Genomic DNA, 22,070 nt, shown 5'->3' on the forward strand with positions numbered 1-22,070 from the left:
CCCAGATGAAAATCCATCCCCCACCTGCATTTACTGGACAGCAGGAAACAGTGAAAGCCTGTGTCAGACCTTGAGTACCAGTCTGAATAATTGACATTAAGATTTGTTGAAATGGAACAATTTGACTGACCCACTTTTGGACTTCAGGCAAGTTTATCTCACGTAAAGAACTATTTTGCATTTATGCTGATGTTTTTAGGAGCTCTGTCATGCCTGCCAGCTCACCTTCCCACAGACAAATTCACAGAAAATAATGCACAGTATTAATGCCAGGATCCCCCAACTTGATTTGGCCTCCACTGATTTCAGCATTGAGCAAAGGAAGCTCTTTTTCCTAATCACCACATTAATTTTAATATAAACTTCTCATTGTCAGGTTTGTAGGCAGATATCTGCATTTGTCCTAATCAGGGATTCACTTGCAGCTGTAGGTTTAAAACTTCCTCTAGAGTAATCCAAGTGCAGAGTTGTGTGTTGGTTATAAAAAAGCCCAAAGCCCCTAAGCCTCATTTAAGGGCTGATGTTGACAGAAACCTGGCTCAGACCCCACTGACAGGAGGCAGTTCCAGGTCTCTGGGTAGACCCCGAGCTGCTCAGCTGTGTGCCCTGCACTGCTGAAAGCAAAAAAAAGAAACCATCATCGAACTGAAATAGTTGGAGCTCGCAGGACAATCTGTCTCTCTCAAATAATCACCTTGGGGGATCTCTGTTTAATAACAGAGAGCAATCACTGCACACTGCAGATACTGAGAGAACATTTTTAAAACCTCACACCTAAAAGCTCAGCTTTTTCCTTTTCCTGTGTCATAGCCCTTGCTCACAGAAGTTCCTGGGGGCACTAATGCAAGGGTTTAGAAATGACTCAAAACACAAACACACAATTTATTGTGAAGAAAAGCAGGGGGTGTTTCCTGAAAGCACATCACTGGACCATAAAATGTGAGCTGTGATGCTGCACTGGGGGCAGGGACAGAAGAGAGAAGTGCCTGTGAATCTGTCTCTACTTCCCTGAGCATTGTGTGATTAGCTGCCCCCTTTGGACCTAACCTTTATTCCTTTAACAAACCCAGAGACTCAATTACACCTCTTGCCTCGCTTTGAGGCTAAGTGAAAATACATCAGGACAGGGAAGTGACAGAAAAGCTTTTAGTCTACTTCAGCTGACAACAAAATGTATTTTTGTCCCACTCTCTCTCAGCAAAGCCATTGAAATTCACATCAGGGGATGGTTTTAGATCCTATTGCACCTGTTAGTTCTGGTGTTTAAACAAATTCTTCATGATGCTGATGTACCTGGGTGAATATCAGCAAGGACAGAGCAGAGGAAAGCAAACTCAGCCCCTCATGTAGGATTTACCTCCCCAGGTTTGGAGGGGGCTGCAGATCGTGCAGAATTCTGCACAGCAATATTAATTGTTGCACAGACTCTGGCTATTTAGTGCATTATCACAGCCCAACGAGGCATTCCTGCTATGATTTACCTTGTAAGCACTGCTCTTTGTAGCTGCATTTACAGCTTTGTAAATGCTCCTTATTGCACAGCCATTACCAGTGCCATTAAACTCATTTAACCATGCTCTCACCACTGGAGTATTACAGAAATGTGGCAGCAGAAGTAGTGTAACTTTTCCTCTTTATTTCTGCAAAGAGGAAAAGTTACACTACTTGAAATAATACATTATGGCTAAACATGTATTTATTTGCATTACAGCTCTTTATAACTCCTGAGAAATGTCAGTATTAAATACTGAAAGTGTTAAATAAATATATGTTCAAAAACCCAGTTGGCTTCTTCAAAAGTAAGGATGGAAGAGATTAATAATATTGATTGGTTATAAGCCAGTATACCTTGTGTTGAAAGCTAGCTCTTTTTAATGGCAGATAGGAGATCACAAGCACTGGTTTGAAGAAAAAAAAAAAAGTTGAAAAAGTTTCTTATGTGATAATTCTGCATTATCACCTGCTGCAGAAACCTCTGTTAAAATAAGGGCCATACAGAAACAAGGTCAATATTTCTGCTCCACTCTTTAGCCATAGCACAGAAGCTGCTGCACAGCTTCTCCACACTAAATCTTGTAGTACTTAAACTTCAGAAACTCCCAGCTAGAATGCACTCACAACTGATTTATTGCCATTTACTTTGGGAAATCCCAAATACAGCAGAGGCTGCTTTCATCACTTCATGGAAAATGTAAATCCACTTACTGATAATGAATTCCTGTGGCATCTCTTCCAGGAGCTCTCTGTGCCTCCCCTGCCAGCTCTCACCCAAAATGTTGCTGCAGGGGCTGGGTTTTTGTGTGATAATCCTTGTTCTCCATTAGCCTGAAATTAGATCAGCTGTGCTCACCCCTTTTGGGATCACAGGAGTTTCCTTTCAGTGTTTAAAACAAGGAGACTTCAGCTGATGCTGAAAATAAACTGGTCAAAAATCAAAATGGAACTATTTCCCATCAGGATAATTCAGAGAAGCAGAGCTGTTGCACTGAAATTCCAAGGGAGGTCATTCAGACCAGAATGGAATTAGGAAAGGAGCAAATTAGGAAGGAGCAATTCACCCACTCAATAATAGCCCTGTTTCTTTGGGCATTTCTTCACATGAGAAGGTTGGAAGCTTCAAAAGAGCAAGGGTGGATGCAAAATTGTACTGGCAATCATTCTCCCACAGGCTGGCAAAAGTTTTTATACACTGAGATGTAACAAGAGATTTTTCCATCAGCATATTCTTAAACTTATGAGTTTTATTAACACAAGAAATTAAAAATATTAATCAGCCTTTATGAAATGGAACTCCTATTTCCCAAACAAGCCTCAGAAATAGGATCTTTCTCCCTTTCCCCTGTGCAATGATTTGTTTGAGGAAGCCAGCTCCAGTCTTTTCCACACTCAGTGATAGAGGATGTTTAAGCTGCTTTATCTTTGTTGAACAATGCTGCAGATATGAATCCCATCACATTCACTCCATGAACAAGTTTTACACCTCTTAGATTACAGTGACACTGTGACATTGCTGTAATATTCTTTTCTCCTTCCTTTTTTACTGTGTTATATTGGTTTCAGCAGGAGCCCACATCTGAAACTTTCATTGTGGCTTCAACCTGTTGGGCTGGGAATGAAGATGAAATGGGTTTTTCTATGCACAAATGCTCTGTGATGCTGATAAGGGCTGATGTGAACAGAATATAGACTAACAGAACAGAATTGTGTATTCAGCCTGCCTGGTAAAGGAGATATTTTTCAGCAGTCTGTTGAGTAGCAATCAATGATTTGTAAATATCACCCTCAATAGAGTGGGAATTCCTTTCTCCTAATAACACTGACAGACACAAAAACAATTAATAAAAAGCTCAAGGAGATTTTTGACAATAATCTGCCTCTTGGGAGCCTTCAGAGCCACCTCCTCTGTGTGTCCAGCAAGGGGCACTGGGCAAGCCTGTTGGAACCAATAAATCAAACTTTCCTTGGCTGAGATCTCTTCCAGCAATTATGTGATGGGCTTGGACCTTAATTAGCAGCTCTTCTCTCTCAGTCTGAATGGTGTCAGGTCACTGAGAGTAATGCCAGCCAGGATTTTTTGAGTTGTTGTCTCCAAACCAGAAGTGTGACAGGGCACTCACCAGTCCCTCCCAGATCAGGTGTGAGTGTGCTCTGCCTACAACCTGAAAAATGGGAAAAACAGAAATCTGCTTTTGCTCCAGCTGTGAATCAGGGGGAGAATTCACTTGAAATCAGGAGTGAAAATGCATTTGGAAACTTCCCTTTACTGACTGCCCTTTCTCACTGCAACACTAAGTGTCACTGTCATATTTTCTGGAAAAATCCCCTTGCCCAGGATTCTTCTCCTGGGAAGCTGAGAAGCCTCAGAGAAAAATGAAAAAAAATATTATCTCATTTGCTTCTCCTGTGTTTTGCTGCTTTGGAATGTGTTTGGAGATTGTTTATCCAGCAGGTGGTTGTTTAATTGGTTTCATGTGAATTGTTTTAACTTAATGACCAATCATGGTCCAACTGTGTCAGGACTCTGGAGAGGGTCACCAGTTTTTAATTATCTTGTTAAGCCTTCTGTAAATATCCTTTCTCTAATTTTTAGTACAGTTTAGTATAGTATCATATATCATATCATATCATATCATAATAAATCAGCCTTCTAAGAACATGGAGTCAGATTCATCATTTCCTCCCCATGATGGGGGACCCAAAAAAAACACAACTAGGAGCTGTAAAAGCCTTAAAATTCCTTAGATGCCCTTTGGCTTAAAAAGTGAGAAGTTCTGTGTATTGGACAATGGCAACCTGAGCTCTCTGGCTGGAGCTTGTCTGGATTCAGTTGGGCAACTCTGCAATTTCATCTTGTCCTTTTTGGAGCTGCACTCTGTCCTCTGGGTGAATGTTGCTTATATAGAAGTGCATTAATTAGACTTGGTAATCTAATTAAGATGAAAAGGAAGGCAGACAGACACCATCCAGAAGGTGTGCACATGTCACCATCAATTCTCTTCCCCTTCTCATCACCAGGAGAGAAGCTGCTCTGCAGATGGAAAGAGCCAGGGACCCAAAGGAGCTCAGAGGGCACAGTGCTGTGGGTTGGAATTAAAAAGCACAATTACACCAGTGAACAAGAGGCCAAATAAAAGGAAGCCAGAGATTATCACTGTTATAAAAACCAGTGTCCTTGTGCCCCATCTACTCCTAGGAATAAACTTGTTTCAGACCATGTTAAAAATCTAGTACAATAATGCAGGGCTGCTGCAAATCTGCCAGTGAAATTAAGAGCTTTTTTGGCAAACTAACAGAGAGACTCAGTCCAAAGGTTTAAGGTTCCTGGAGCTGCTTCAGTTGTGTTGCTTGACTTTCTGCAGTTCTCCTAAACTGGCTGAATGCATCTCTCTGCTGTTTTCACCCAGCCAAAGCACTGAGAGAGGATTTTCTATTTCACACCCCATTCCTACCTTACTACTCAGATTATGTAATGTGGGTTATCCCAAATGCCTCTGGCTTTTCCCTTTGAAAAGGTTTTTTTCAGAAAATAATAATGGGCAGATCTTCACTTCTGTGAGTTCAGCATACATCTGTTGCAGCTCAGATGTTTTTATTACAGTTATCTGGGTTCAAAGTTTGGACCAGTTTGAATGCTTTTTCTTTTTTTGTTGTTATTTCTACAAGTTTCAACAAAAATCCTGTAGCATCTGCAAAAGAATCTCAGTTAATTCAATGCATTCGGAGTTACCTATCCAGTCTTGTAATTTTGATTTTATATATGATATGAGTTTTATATATATGTATATATGAGCAAATTTTAATTCAATGGCAAAATGACAATGTTTTTTCTCTGTTCTGGGCAAGTTCCTGAGCAGGGAGTAATTTGCACACCTGTAGAACAGGAATTCTCTGTATAATAAACTGAATTAAACTGGGTGCATCCCAGTGGAAACTTCTAATTTAATTTTAGCCTCTTAGGACAGCAATGTAGGCATTCTGCTTATCAGATGAGTGTGGAGTGTACTCTGGGATAGCAGGTGAGACAATTTATCTTGTAAAGATGGGTAAGAGCAATAAGAAATTTGGTTTCAGATAATGCCTGTGGGTGCTGCTCCTAATTGTCCAACAACATGATCCTGCTTAGCAATTTTAAGACAAAAAACCTATGTAAAGGCTTTATTCCACCTCCAGGATGTGATCTACTCATTGATCCAGAGCAGTTCTCCCAAAGTCATTAGAATTTTAGTACTACAAAACAAAAACATGGTTTTTTCTTAGGTTTGGGGTTTTTTTTCACCCCAATCCACAGTACTTTTTGCTGTGGATATACAGAAGGAAAATGAGGTTCTCTTTTCACATTAAATAGAAATAAGTGTTTCTATGCACAGGGTAAAAAAATAGAGGGTCAAATTAGAAAAAGCAACAAAATCTGAATGAATCAGCACAAATGCTCTATTCCCAACCCAGAGCCTGAGATTTGCAGTCACTGTGGGGACATTTTGCTGGTTGCCAGTCTCGTGGTTTCAGGATATCCCTGCTGTGTTTGATTCAATATTGTCCTCCTGTTCTAGCCTGACCACGTTTGTTATTAAATATGGCACTTGCAGGGTTCTTTGGGATGTGGAATGGGACCAGGGGATGGGATCTGTTGGGTTTAGCTGGGTAACAATTGCAGAATTTCAGCCTTGCAGTCTTACACTGTACCTTTGCCTGGAGGAAAGCTGAATAACATTACTTTGGTTAAAGGAGGGAGGCTGTTCCATTTTAACATCATCAGTAATGACTTTTTATCAGTAACATTGTTTCTTTAGGGCTTTTTTTTTTTGTGTGATGCTCTACATGGGTTATTAATGACAATAACTTGCTAAATTATATTCTTCTCAAAAAAAAATGATAACACACAGATGTACAAACCCACATTCATGTGTTGTTTTATTGGTGCATTACAACATTACATTTCCTTCACATTGAGAAAGCATGAGAGTAAAACACATTGATCCACAAAAATGCCTTCCCTATGCTGACTTTGCACTGCTGATTGTGGCACCTACAGATCCCTCCACGAGTTTCATTCCATTAAGTCTTTCATAATTTTAATTACATTTTAATCAAACCTTTTACATTGTCTCCTTTATGACTCTCGATTGAATTATTCCCATTAAAATGTGTTATTCTTTACTGCTTTTCTGAGATCACCAGTTACTCCTGCAATTTCAGGTTTTATGCTGTATTACACTTCATGTTCCAATCCTTTAGCAGCCACTACTCACTTGAGGGCTGGAAGAGATTTTCCTCCTCCCAAAGACAGCCTATCTGTACCAAAAGCCATTAAAAAGCTGAGAATGTGTACAGCACAGTTAGAAGGCCCCACTCCATTTTGAGAATAAGCCAGATCTATATAAAAACATGCAAAATGCTCTATGCATCAGTATTAAACTTCTAATTTTGATTGAAGATTTATTCTTTTTTTAACATTTGCATATAACCTGGAAGACTAGGGTTCCTGCTGAAAGAAAGAGCTGATGGCTAAGCCTCACCCTGGCTCTGGGGCTCTCAGTAATCCTCCCACATGAAGTAATAGAAAACTATATTTGTTACAGAATTCTGTAGGGCGGTTTAAAAACTTCATAGGAAGATTAAACCTCCATTGAACTCTGTGGATTTCTAGAATAAGATCTCAACCACACCAGAGGAGTGTTCTGTCAAATCCAGTGCAAATAACAAGTAATTTTGCTTTGCTGATGCTGGTAGTGTGAATTACTGTATATTCACCAGGAAAACCACAGCTAAGTTCAACTGCCTCTGCTGTAGAGCTCAGAATTCTGTAAGTGAAGCATCCTCCCTCTGGCTCAGTTAAACTGTACCAGCTTTGCTTTTTTCTGATTTCTACAGAACCTCCCGGGTTCACTCCTGTTACCTTCTGTTCCTTAATGTCACTTCCTATTTATAGCCATTTCCAAATATCATATAAATTTATACACAGCAAGGTTGCATCCTCTTGTACACAGTTATTAGGTTTATTTTTAAGGGGACCCTAATTTACTTGCTTTTTATAAAAATTCAAGTGTTGCCAATCAGGAAGCAGCTCTTCTCAAAAAAAAAAAAAATCTACAAAGCTTTGCTTTGAGGAAAATAAATGGCAAGCCTTACATAAAGACATTGAGCTGTTTGAATCACAAAATGTCTACGAGGCTGATGCATATTCCAACAGGAACACAGAAATTATAATCATGGCAGCAGTCTCCTCCAGTCTGAAGCACCGTAATTGTGGTCGTTGATCAACATTATCTTGATTGCTCCAAGAAATGTTCAAATGCCAAGGTGTGGTCTGGAATATTTTGCCTGGATTTTTCACAGGATACCTAAGGAGAAAAAACCTGGAATCTGACATTCTGCCATCCAAAGGTACATCATCTCACAGGAACGGGATGTATACTGCATAGTGCATTCCTAACAAACAGAATCCTACTGAGAATAAATTAACTTCGGTCACACACTTGTTAAACTTCCCCATACCAACAGTGGTTTGATTCTGGTGAGTTCCAATTCAGGTACCAACCTTGGCAAGCACCATGCCCAAGAGCATGGTGGGCTGAAAATGTGGGATGGGATTGGTGGAAAACTGTCTCCAGCCTTCCTCTGGGAATGTTACAGTGCTGGAAACCACCACAGGCATTTGTGGTTGTGTGCCCAAAGTCACGAATGAGAATCTTTGCATTTCCTCAGGTCACCAATGCTGCAGTGAGTCACTACACAAGAATGAACATGGCACAACGAGATCCACAGAAAACTTTGTGTTTCTTTGTCCTCCCAGCTTTAGGGGGTTTTAAACATCTGTTCAGCTTGTTAAATGCAATGGTGTTTTCTTTCAAATTTGTTTTGATGGTAAACACTGCAAGAGTTCTCAAAAATTGCTGATGGTCAATACCAAGTTTCTAATCCATCCTGTATGTTGCTCTTAGTTGGCAATTTTAACAGCATGGAGCTTCTTGAAGGTGAGAATCATCCTGTGGAACTACTAATGCACAAGGCTTGCCTCTCACAAGCACTTCACCAGCCACACCTTTCAACCTCTTGGTCATTAGTAGCTCAGAAGACCTTGGCAAAACTTGATAATTAATACAAAGTTCCACCAGCATGTGGAGATTTTTGTTAATGTCAGAAGGCAGCAAGATAAACATAAGGATGATGTCCTAAATTATCAAATTACAGATGTTGAACACCTGATGAAAAGTGCTCTGTGTACTCGCCACCCATCAAAATCAATGAGTGCTGAAGATGACCGGAACTTTGTAGAAGATGCTCAGTACTTCAGAAAATCTGTTTCCAGATCTAGTATATGCTCAACCAGATCTCTAAATTACTCTCTTAACCATTCTCCTCACGAGATTCTTTTAAATAATGTGCTTTCCCCTTCCCTTGAGTAGTTCTGCCTGCTTGCAGTAGACTGAAAACAGATAATTCAGCAAGTCAGTAAGAACTGAAAATTTAGCTTTAAAACTAGGATGGTGCCATGGCATTAAAAATAAAATATTTAAATTCCCTTTATAAAAAGGAAAGAAACAAAAGAAAAAAATGTACATTAAGAACCACTGTTAAGAGACCAGTTTGGAGGAAATGTGAGAAGGCTAAAAGTTCATTCTGCACATTTCTCAAAGTCATACGGGACCTTCAGTGATTCCCTCCAGAGGCAGCCCAGTGGCATTGTCTGCTGTGGGTCTCTCTTCTTTCTTCACTGAGTTCTGATCCAGCAGGCTGACATAAGATTTGTGACAGGCTGTATTGCCCAAAGGAGGGTAGTGCTGTCTGTAGCAAATATAAGCAAAAATGAGGCCAATCACCCCTCCAACAAAAGCATCTGCAGGAAAAAAGCAACAAAACCAGAAGCACATTACAAGAGGAAGGGCAGACAAGAGTGAAAACTGCAAATAAAAGACATTTGGTTGATGTGAAAGTGTTTAACACAGAAAATACGGATTTTGAATTTTCCTAAAAAATCTGGAACCAAATACCACACTGGACACATAAAATCCATCCTTGAGGACTTGTGCAATATTTTGAACACCCAAAGTGTAGATGGTTGGCTCAGCTTTGGGAGATGAACACTGGGAATAGAATGGCCTCCATGAGGTATCAAACACTCCTGATGTTTCAGATCACAGCTGACCACTTGTGGGTGGGCAACCCATGGATCTTCACCCAGTTAAAAAAGCAGACTGCCAAGAACAATCTCAAGCTGGATGAATTCTTACCAAAAGCATCTGAAAGGTCAAAGACTAACCATGCCTGTTAACTGATTTAACACCTCTTGAATATCTTTCTTTGATGTTTTTTACTATCCCATACTCCTATCAGAAAATAAAGTAAGGTAATTAAGACTATTGGATGAGATATTTGCAGCTCTCACACTAAGGCAATTTAAAATTTTCTATAGAGGATTCCTTCTGTTTCTGGTTATTATAATTACCAGAAAATACTCACCTCACTAAAATACTCACCTCATCTTGTGTTTCATTTACAGTCAACAAGAGAAAAATTTCAGTGGACATACACCCTCTGTGAAAGCCTCAGATTTACCATGAAGAATAATGAAGTGAGGCAAAAGGAACTGGTTAAAATGACCTGACAACACATTTTATTTCAACAAGACTGATACAGCTCCATATCATCTGTGTACACCTGTGTTTCCATTATTTTAATTTCAAAAAACCCAAAGTGTAATTAAAATAGTGAATCATTTGGTTTACTGGCAAAGAAAGGTAAATCAATACAAATTATTTTTGTCTAAAGTCCTTAAATACAGATTAAATACCCTGGTTTGGCATTGTGATTTTTATCAGAACAAAGGCCATGTAGTTCAATTTTCAATGCATAATAGATGGTTTGTAATCCTTAGAGAAGTGAGATGCCTTTTATCAGGAATGGCTGGAGCAAGAAAACCTGAAAAATTTAATAGTGAGGTAGATAAACTTAAGAAATGTGACTGTAAGTCACATTTGAGGAACAGGACTACATGGAATGACCCAGGAGATGCCTTCTATTCCTATGTTCTCTTCCTCCACACAAAAGGACAAAATGAATCTATCACAAATTGATGTAACAGGGGCTCAAACAGGAATTTAAAAGGTGATTGTGTGCAGACAGTAACTTATCCTACCCACACTAGAAGCTGACTGATTTAATCAGCCTGGCTCTACCAAACTACAATGGTATTAAAGGTACTGAGAGCAAGAATTTTCACTGTACAGCATCAATCAAGTGTAAAAAACTTAGTTATTGTGACAAGATTAATTTTCTATAAACCTGTGTTAGGTGCTATTCTCAGATAACTTGCACCTGCATAAACAGTTTTTACACTGTTAGACAGAAAAATGAAAATTATCTTTCACAACCAACTTCTCAGCATGTAGACACTGAGAGTTTGTGACCAATCAATGCAGAATAACAACTTGTTAGTAACCAATAAAGGTAATTGGCAAGACAACTCCTAACCAATTAGAGACCCACACAAAGTCTGTAAATCTGTATAAAAATGAATTATGTGGATACAGAATGGGCCTTTTTGAACCATGAAGAAAATGGAGTCCTGTGTAATTTATTCCCACAAGTTTGCAGCTCCATCTCCTTAAAATTCAAAGGCAGAACAGGAGCAGCTGTGATGAGCTGAGTCCCAACCCTGGGTGCAGTGTTCCTCCACCATGCACAGAGCACACCTCCATCACCTGCCCACCTTTCAGCCCATCCATAATTCTGGCAAGGCACAGTTCACACTGCAAACACCTGTTCCAAACCTGTACCCTCCACATTTCTTCCCACTCCTCCTTTTCTCTCTAACAGGGATCTCAGGCCAGGTGTTTTGTGTGCCTCCTGCCAGCCTGGTGAAGCAGCAGCTCATGCTCAGCAGGTTTGTGCTGGAGGCTCTCCCCAGCCCCAGGGTGACTGAGAAAAGGAGAAATGGCTCCTGAAACAAGACAAGGCTCTGCTGGAAAGCAGGAGGCTCCTCAGAGAATGTGTCAAGGCTAATGGCTGGTGATGAAGCAGCTGCAGGAGCACAGCAGGGTGAGGGAAAGCGTGGCTGAGATTGGTTCTGGTGCTGGGTGAGATGAGAAGGTGCTTGGAAGGAGAGAGCAATGCAAGAAAATTAATTGAAATTATATGAGGAACCAACAGAATGCTGTGTCTTTGTGCTGGGATTTGGGGCCAGGTTTTGGTAGCAGAGGGAGCTGCAGGGGTGGGTTCTGTGAGAATCTTCTCCATGTGCAACAGGGCCAGCCCCAGGCAGCCCCAGGATGGGTCTGCCACTGGCCAAGGCTGGGCACAGCAGGGATGTGGGAGCACCTCTGGGATAACAGATGTAAAAAACTGGAAAAAAAATCTGGACAACTGAAATAGCAGCTGGAGAGAAGAGTGAGAAGATGTGAGAGAAACAGCCCTGCTGACACCCAGGTCAGTGAGGAAGGAGGGGCAGGAGCTGCTCCAGGCACCTTGACAGCAACTACAGAGTGATCTCTCCCCAACTTATCTCGACTCATGAACTTTCATTGCATTTTCTCTCATCATTCCAGCTGAGGAGGGGAGTGACAGACCTGGTGTCCAGCCAGGGTCAACCCACCACAGTGCTGGAAAACAGGAAACAGCATGGAACCAGTATGGAACTGAAATTTCAGGTAATTGAAAGGAGCACTCAGGACCTTCAGGGGAGTTCAATTTGCAAGGCCAGCAGTGCAGTCCCAGCAATACCACAGAAAGCCAAGGTGACCTACATAACAGCAGCAGAAACACCATGCATGGTATTTCTTATAGGAATACAGGGGCAAATAGGGAAAAAGTAATTACAGGCTGGTTTACTTAGCAGAAGACAAGAGTTAAAGCAAGGAAGCTACAAAGGTGGCCCTAAAGAAGGTAAAGAAATAATTGATGGCAGGGTTTTCTGAATTGTCACACGAGTGTGTAATTGATAAGTAGCACAATCTCCTCTATCAGTTACAGAACTTTGGAGGACTCTGAGACAACAGTGACAGATGCAGTGACCTGATGGGTGTTGCACTCCTGCTGTGAGGGAGGAGAAGATGCTGTGGCAGAGTTCTGAAGCTCTGAAGGTCACTGCTAGCTAATCCAGCCTTGCTAGGAAGCCCCAGCATCAACCCAGGAGCAAGGAAAATCTATAGCACAGCATGGTGCTTTAACTCACACCAGGTACTACAACAGAAAAAATCAAAGAAATATGTCACCCTGTTCTTCTGAAGTTCTTCTAAACCTTCTGATGTTTACATTTTTGTAATAGAGTTTCTCATGCACTTTTCATATAAAAATAATTGTTTTACATTCCTTTCTAGAAGAAAAGAGAATTGATAAACTGTTAATTTGACCAGTGTAGTTAAAAAAGTAGCAATTTCTTCCTATCCATAATCACTTATAAATATCAGAGTTCAGAAATAAACTACCCCTTTTTTACCTTAACCATCTCAAAGTGGGAGTGTCGCTCATTTCGTGTCGCATTACAACAGAAATCCATGGCTAACTCAGGAAAAAAAGATGGGAAAATGGGGCATGTGCATGCCTGACCTTGCCAGTGGTGTTTGTAGTCACACATCCGCGACAGGGCGATCATCATGGCACAGTAGAGGGGCAGGATGGCTGCACAGAGCCTCCAACTCTTCCCCCGGCCGCTCTCCGTGAAGCAGTGCAGCTTTCCAGCCAGGTAGAACGTGGTGAAGCCAAGGCCTGAAAATGCAACTGGAAAAGCAAAGCACATCACTGCAGGGAACTGTAATTAGTGCTGGTTTGGTTGCTTGGTTGGTTTTTCTTTTTTTTTTCTTTTTTTGTTTTTATTAAAGCAGTTAAGATCTTGCAAACATTAAAAAAAAGTCACGTTTTTGAGGAAGTGAATGAGAAAAGACATTCTCCAACAAGATCCATGACTTACATGTATTCTCCACAGCAGTGGTGTTACCTATGGAGCCATACAAGCAACCAGGAAAGGGAACACTCAGAAGCAATTAGATTTTTTTTCTAATATATACACTCAGCTTTCACATAATCTGACATGTCTGCAAACACTGTGTTGCCTCTAGACATTCACCTATCCCATAGAAATTTAATTTTTTTCTTCCTTCAGCAATTTACCTTTTTCCTCTGGGGGATACATCAGACACTAAATTAAACATTTAAGCAAATTTTTAACTTGAGTCACAAAAGCTTTTTCATGCTTCAACCTTCAGTAAATCTTTCCTGATTTTAGACCTATTCTAAAATGTTGAGGTTCAAAGCAGAAAAGGATTCAGACAGTTTGCACTGTAATTGAATTACATTTAAATGAGATTTTTAGATTCCATTACCCAGTTTCTATAGAACATGCACAAGTGGCAGTGACAAGAGAACTCAGGCACCAAGTTTCTGCCCTGAACTTTCCTGTTGCAGCTTTTACACCTTCCAGAGAGACACTGGACAAGGAAAGGACTTGTTTGCATCATTTCATCTTCCAGATGAGTAAATGGAGCAATCAAAATAAAATCTGTCTCGGATATGCAACATCAAATGCAATCCTGAAGCAAAAACTTTCCCTCTCCAAAAATATTTTTGTCTTCATATTTCTATTTTTTTGTCTTCATATTTCTATTTTTCACCTCAGGTTATTATTTTTTAGGTGAACTGAAATCCGAAGGCAGCGTTCCCAGGCAGAAGAATCAATGGCTTTGTGGTTTCATTTTCAGGCAATCTGCAATGCCCAGCAATTTAAAGGGCTTAAAGGAACATTGCCCAAACTATAAAGTAGGTGTTCAGTTCACACAGACTCATATTTAGGATTAATACCATTTACCAGGCAATTTTATCAGCAATTGTCAGCATGGTGCCCAGCAGCAGCAGATGTGCCTAAAAGGATTTTAAAGAGAATCTGGTGATATTTTAAAAAGACTTTTTCCCCCAAATTTTTGGGGTTCTTTTCAGGGTCTGCCAGATTTCCAGAAGGAGCTGCTCATGGAAGAACATGGAAGTTCAGCAGGATCTATATTTGTAATAAACACAAAGGCTGATCTTGCCTTAGGTGGTGGATGTGTTCCTCTAACTAAAAGGCAGAAAGAAGAGAGTCACAAACACTTCTCTAGGGGAACCTATGCCTAATATAAAAGGGAAAAGAAATATATCTAATATAAAGAAATATATCTAATATACTCTCTCTAAATGTATATCTATCTATATATATATATATATATCTAATATATATATACTATATCTATATCTAATGTACTATATCTAATATACTCTAATAATATATTAAATATATATTATTTAATTTAATAATATATATAATTATTATATATTTATATATAAATATAAAACTAATATCATGGCTGTAAAACTACCATTGTGCAGAGAAGCCTTACACTGCAGAATTTCAGACTGACTTCCCTTACCCTGGAGTGTGCAAATCCAGAAAGAGCTGCTTGACCCAACAGTCCCAGTGCATGCAGAGTCAGCAGCAAAAACCACAGAATTAACAGCAAAATGCTCTGGGATGTGGGATATCCATCATAGAAGTAACTGCAGAATTCAAGACAGCTCAATTGCTGTGCACCCCATGTGGGCAGCTTTGCCTGATGGCTCTGTTTTGAAAATGTCAGTCAGGAACATAAAGAAAAACAATTCACTCTTCAAGAATCCTGGGCCTGAAGGTGATATTTACACTGAAGAATTGGTCCATCAGTAGAATATATCTGCTGGAGTCCATACATCACTGCAGCACGAAGGAAATGCAAATACACACATGCCCTGAAGGGTCACACCCTGCCTACTGTCCCAGTAAAAGTTATTAGGAGGACAGATCCCAAAGATTCAGCAGAGCAATACAAAACCACTTCTAAGCTGCCTTCTTCCAGAAAATAAATCAAACTCTTTTTATACAAAGAAGGAAAAAGCAATATAAAATACCAACCAGCCCTTTTTGGAGACATTGTTGTAAATGAACAGAAGAAAATCAGTCTGAATTAATTTAAAACAATGTTAACACAAGAAACATGTTGATACAAATTCCAGACACAAAAAACTATTGATTTTAAATGTTGTAAGAGGAGAAAGGAATGAAGAAACGAGATATTTTTACCAATTTTCGTAGCTAACTCAAATCAAAATCCTGATGCCACAAATTGCTGAACTCAGGAAAAACTCTCATGAGAAAAGCCACAGGTTCTGTCATGGCTTGTTAAAATTCTTTAAAATGCATTATCATTATTTGAATAAATAAAAATACAATAGACTCAATTGTTAAGTTTGTTTCTGTGATGTTCTTTTTTAAAAAAATGAGTTCAGAAGGAGTAAGGAGGATGACAGCATCTGGAGATAGCACAGATCCCATCCTGACACGTGATTCCCTCCAGACAGGGAATTTAGGTGAGCTGAAAAACCTGTCTGTGCAGACCAAACCAATTACCAAGCTGAAATGCATAAGGTGAGAAACTGTAAACAAGAATCTGATCTAAAGCACCCCAAATAAATTATTCATTTCAAAATGTAATTGCTTTTGTGAGTGTTTTTCTGAAATTTAAACTACCCCAGGAGGATTTTCAGCCTCTCAAGTTTTAATGGATGCTTTGCTAAGCACACAATAAATGACTTTTTTACATTAAGCAGTTTTTGAACTAAAGAAAACCCCTCAACTCACTTAAATGTCATCAAATTACAAAACAACCATCTGAATGGCCTTTTAAAGGATCAGATAAAATGATCCATCCCTTTGTCTGCAATGCTTTATTTTTGCAGCGATTATTGTGCATTTCCCAAGTGCAAACACAGACCATTCATCACTGGAATTGCTCAGCAGCCTACTGAGGAATTCCAGCAGCTAGGGCTACTGCTGAATGTTTTCAGTTTCACACTGTTCAAAGACTGAAATATTTATCTTTCTTGAAAGAAAAAGTATGATACCAAATGTGTGCATAAATTTTAATGCTGAAATTCAATTCAAAGAGCATTTTATAGAAGTACAATTCCCAAAGAATGTTATGAGCTTATTCTCACAAAGTATTTTTAAATTCCTTTTTTCCAACTGGGACAGTCAATCACCTTCCCTTTGGCTTAGCTTTATTAATTTCTTTTCACAGAGAAAGACAGTTCAGCAGCAGCAACATGAAAAGCACATCACAAAATACAAATGTATGCAGGGACTTGGGAAACAAAAAAGAGATGCTGGAGACAGAGACATGTTAGAACAAAAATAGACTTATATTATCTGAAAAGCAAGAGCATTAGTCATTAGGTTGTTTTTGCACCACTGTCACAGTGAATTCTTATGAATTTTTTTGGGTTTTTTTGGTGACATGTATTTTTAATGTACCTTTCCAGATACCTCATCTCACCTGAAATTCCTTAAGTGGCCTCAGGATGCATCTCATTGCCACCAAAAAATGAGAACTAAGTTTTGATTTGTTCAGTTCATGACACCTTTTACAAAAGTCCTAAAAACAACCAGTTCCACAGCCTACTTTTCCATTTCTGTGGGTAGAAATCTTGAAAAAATTCCTCTTCTGTGAGAACACAGTAAAGAGAAGATTAAACCAGCTCAGATCCTGGAATTACTGTTAATAATTTCTCTTTTTAAGCACAGCCTAGGCACAAGCCTTACATCACTGCCTCTTCAGCTCTAATATAAATTATGGCCATGGGGACATTTATCAGATATTTAACAACAAATAATCCCTACCAAGAGCAATTTTTTATCTTCCAGGTCAACACTGGGAGATACCAAATTCCAACCAATAGATCAGGGTCACTTCTTGCTTTCCTGTTTTTCTGTAATTACATTATCAGTAAAATCCTGGGTAAGGATCACATCCTGCTCAATCCCCTGTCATGCCAAGTATTTCCATCACTCATTCAGGGATAATAATAATAATGAGAAGAAGAAGAATTTAAAACTTATTTGAAGGAAATTGGCCCAAGCATACAGACTAGCATGTAAAATACAGTTAGAAGAAAGGCTGAAGAGTTTCTCCATGCATAGAACTGTTTGACAGTGGAGGATCAGAATGCTTCTGTCAAACTCATGGTCAGCAGTGTCAAGGAGTTTACTGAAATATACCAGTTTTAGTGCTGCAAATAATCCCCCTTAATGCTTCAAAAAAGAACTATGGAAACCCCAGGGCTGTGCCCAGCCTGAGCAGGAAGGGTTATACAGAAAATCACTGCTTCTCTTTTCATGGTGTGACACACAGCAGAAACAGGAAAATCCTATTTATTCCTGCAACACTGCAAAGTGCAAAGCAATGCAGCCTGATCTATCCATCATCTGCAAGAGGAACTTTTAATTTGGGTTTTATGGAGAGAAGTAGAACTGGACAGGGGGAAGGCAAATGACTGTGAGCCTTTTTTACCTTCACTTTCAAATGAACCAGGACACCAAGGAGGAAGTGGCTGCACAGCAGGATTGTGCTGTCACTGAATTCAATGGGCTCCAAACTTGCCAAAAACTCTCTTGAGAGAGACTTTTGATTAACTCTCTTTGGAAAGTCAGGGACTGGAAAATTGGGCATCTTCATTCCCAATGAAGTTTGCTAGTTTGGAATGAAGTTTGCTACTGAAGACAGCAAAACTAAAGTTGCTGTCTGTTATGGAGTACACAATGGATTTGGGATTAATACTTTTAAATATACAAAGAAAAGGGAGAAAATATAATATTTCAAAGTCCTAAATAACTGAATTGTTCACCATGGAGAAGAGGAGGCAACCTGATCTAGTGGGAGGTGTCCTTGCACATGGCAGAGGTGGAACTGGATGATCTTTAAGGTCCCTTCCAATCAAACCCCAGAGTGCCCCTACATCCTTTGTGTAAAATAAATCCAGAATAAAAAAAAAGTAAGTAAATAAATAAATAAATATTAAATTAATAATACTATTAATAATGTTATAGACAATATTTAATAATAAATAAATAAATTAATTCAGTTGGCCAGGTACGATAAATCCCAGTGAGGAACCACTGCTCTACACCTCCAGGATTCCTGTACTAAGAAATCACTTTTTTTTTTTAATTCAGAAAAAAAGGAATATCTTTTTGAGGCATACACACAATCTGAACCTCAAACAGGCTCAAAAGAGTTGATTTATAATTAAGGCTGGAAAACTGAACATTAAGGAGTTCATTTCCCCAGCCCCTCATGAATTCCAACAGCCCTTGTTGTTGAGTATTGTCAGGTAATTATGTCAGAGAAGAGGCAGAAACATTAAACAGAACCATTCCTGCGTGTACTCAGAGTTTGAATTAAGAAGGCAATAACCCCTCAGGACCTTTTTTTTTTTGCTTGCATATCTAAGAAATCCTTTTCATATTTCCCTGGATTCTTTTATAAAAGGATGAAATATTTCAGTGAGACAGTGCCACACAGCTGTTAATTAAGAGATTTATCCTGAAAATAGGGGAGTAGCAGCAATTACTGCCAAAAACCTGTGGCTTGTAGCTCATTTGTTACTTAAAATGTTCATTTTCAAGTGAAGGAAATATGATTATCCTCCATGAAATTGCTAGCTAAAGATAATTAACAGTTCAAATTTAGATACCCAACTATAATTACAAGTACTGAGGTAATATTTTATAAAAATTATCACAGAATAGCAAACATTTCTATTGAAATTCAATAATTTCTCCGCTCTGAAGCACATAAATCACTTTAATTTTTCAAACAAATGGATGTCTTTTAACATGTAAAAATATTTTCATTCTTACAACTGACTAATTTTAATTATTTAGTGGGAAAGGGGAGGAGAAGTCACCTGTCCTTTAATTTTAATGACATCATATTTCCCAGACACCTTTTTTCTTTGTAGTGGCACAGCAAGAAACACCACAAATGCTGGGTTAATTTAATTAGTGCTTCATCAGGCAAGTGTAAAACATCAATGATACCATCAGCTTTAATATCTCTGATGATATACAGTGACAAACACGGAGTGGAGCAGTCAATTGTGAAGAGACAGAGACAATAAAATATTTACAACCAGCCAGTCACCAGCAAGTGCTGGGATGTTCTGAGAGTTGCTGTGGAGACTTTACCTGGCTGAGAGGAGAATCCACACCCAGGCTGCTGTCACAGAACTTATAAATGGCTCAGAGAAACAAAAACCAAGAGATTTTTCTCTTTTTCTCCCAAAACTGAGGAGGGGGACGAGATGGAAACCTAATTTAGGAGTAATCCTGAGAATGCTTTCAGCCCAAATCAGCAGAGTCCAGCTGGGGGAATGGGACACACCCAAATAAATGCAGTGCTGGTCTGTGAACCAGATATCAGGACTACAGCTGTTGGAGGTAAAATCTTATTTCCAAGAAATACCATAGAACAATAGATAGAATCAAGGCCAGATCTATGGATATTCACACCCAAATTATTCTCCTGCTCCTTATTTAACTCCCGCCCATCACCAGCCCTGCTGCAAGAGGCATTTCTGCATTCAATGATATTTTTCATTGAGATTCCAGCCTCCTTGCCATAAATACCAGAAACTGATATCATATCCTACTGCTTGACAGCATAAATATCTTTTAAACATTGCCTACTGACTGTTTTGTTATTTACATCAACTAGTCATTCAATTTGTTCAGACAGGATCTTCCTGTGCTCATCCACACAAACTTACTGATTTCAAGCAAGTAATGAAGGCAGACAGAGCAGGAAAGATGGAGAATAAAACAGAAAAGAGAAGAATATTTCAGTTGGAAGGGACCAACAATTATCATCTATTCCTGCTGCCTGACCACTGCAGAGCTGAAAAAGCTAAGAAAAAAATATTTTTCAATAATTTAAAAATCATTTGAAATTAATGTTAATTTTAAAATTAATTCATTTTAGTCAATTATTTTGTAATTTTAAAAAATTACCAAAAGCTAAAGCAAGTTATTAAGAGCAGTGTCCAAATACCTCTTAAACATTGACAGGCTTGGCAAACACTGCCCAGCTCTCTGGGAAGCCTCTTCCAGTGTTGGACCACCCCCATGGGAAGGAGATTTATTCTGATATTGAGTCTGAACCACCCCTGGCACAGCTTTGAATCATTCCCACATGTCCTGTGGATCCCAGGGTGAAGAGACCAGCAAAGACAGGCTAATGAAATGAAAAATAAAATAGCTTATCATATGGTAGAGAACTTCTTGCATGACTAAGCAAGCGATGTTTTAAATATTTAGATGTCTGTGGAAGTGCTCTGATAGCCTAAACATTGGGTCAATCATTCTGATTTCTATTTTCTGATTAATTCCCTCAGTAAAATCATCCAGAGGCTTTTTCCTTGCCCCATCTCCCCTATGAGTGATTTTTTTAAAAATACTTCCCATGCTATTTCATCCACAAATCCAACTTTCATTGCCTTCCAACATGGTCAGAAACCCTCAACATAATCATTCCCCAAAAATTCCCAGTTGCTTATGAAAAATGTAGGAACCAGACTGAAAAACTTCCAAACCCATTGTCTAATCCAGGCTGAAACAAAGGAAAACTGAAAGCCTCAACAAAAAAAAAAAAAAACAAAACCAAAAAAACCAAAAAAAAAAAACCTCTACTAGTCAAATCAGTAGTTTTCAACAAAGCAGTATTACTTTTAAAAACATTTTGCATAAATAATTGTTATGTAGGCTTTGTTTGAGAAAACACTGATGTCATTATTTGCTCAGTGTTCTGCAGAAGGAAGGGGAAATAAATTACCTAATAACTCAGGTTTTCTATGTGGAACTGACAGCATTAGCAAAATCCAAATGAGGCTATTGCAGGTGCTCTTTTTCTCTTTCTGGCATAAATAGTATACTTGATTTCCTGCATTTATCTCATAGCTTTTATCTCAAGAGCCTTTTAATATCCCCTCGCTTTCAAGAGACCTAAATTAATGTTTTCAGAAAATGTTATGACTGAGATTTCTGCTGTTTGATAAATCAGTCAACCACCTCTAAAGGAAGCTGCCTGGCATTTTAACTTTATCACTCAATTTCAAGGGTTTTATTGAGATATTTTTCTTTTGCTTATAGCAGAATTGTAGTTGGCACTCCTGATTTTAATGAAACTATTCTGGATTCAGGGTTGTTTGCATCAGAAGAACATGATCTTGTGTGAGTCAGGTCTATCCCTTTTGCTCAAAGGGGATTTGAGTGTGCAAGGAGGATTTGGAGACTGATCACAACTAATTCTTTTAGGGTGGAAAAGACCCACCCCAGCTCACAAAGGTAAGTGCTCAGTAGAGAGGTTTAAAGTGTCCATGGACACAGAATATTTGGGTTTCCTCCCAAGTAGCTCTAACACAGGTAGAACACTCTCCTGCATACTCTGATTTATGTGCTGCAATGGCAGTTTCAAGGAATCTCAACGTTTGCCAGCACTGTAGTGAGATTTCTTCCTCAGAGATGGCCAGAAAGTGAAGTGCCAGCCCCGCCTGAGTTCACAGCCCTCCAATCTCAAATCAAACTTGTGCTTTCTGACCCATTTCACTCCAGAGAAGAGCTGTCACCACAGTTCACAGATGGAAATTGATCTTTAGATCTCTGCTGTGACTCAGAGAACTTTGAAGAGAAAAGGTCAGGCAGAAGAACAATGCTCTTTACTTCAGGTACAGCTGAAATC

The 22,070-nt window shown here is 39.1% G+C and overlaps 1 protein-coding gene across 2 annotated transcripts in view; it reads right to left on the reverse strand.

Annotated features, from left to right (window-relative positions):
• Window positions 1–6,386: 6,386 nt before the first annotated feature.
• Window positions 6,387–22,070, reverse strand: part of PLPP4 (phospholipid phosphatase 4) — a 46,428-nt gene continuing 30,744 nt past the window's right edge. Inside the window, exons 6-8 of one of the 2 annotated variants that reach the window (XM_063163099.1) lie at window positions 13,045–13,215; window positions 9,149–9,337; window positions 6,387–7,841 (exon numbers count right to left, since the gene is read on the reverse strand). In XM_063163099.1, the coding sequence (XP_063019169.1) occupies window positions 7,831–7,841; window positions 9,149–9,337; window positions 13,045–13,215 (371 nt within the window). In that variant the 3' untranslated portion in view covers window positions 6,387–7,830. Of the gene's footprint in view, window positions 7,842–9,148; window positions 9,338–13,044; window positions 13,216–22,070 lie in introns of those variants that run through there. The other variant, XM_063163100.1, reaches the window with a different exon arrangement.

Source organism: Melospiza melodia, chromosome 9, assembly GCF_035770615.1.
Source record: "Melospiza melodia melodia isolate bMelMel2 chromosome 9, bMelMel2.pri, whole genome shotgun sequence".
Taxonomy (NCBI): domain Eukaryota; kingdom Metazoa; phylum Chordata; class Aves; order Passeriformes; family Passerellidae; genus Melospiza; species Melospiza melodia.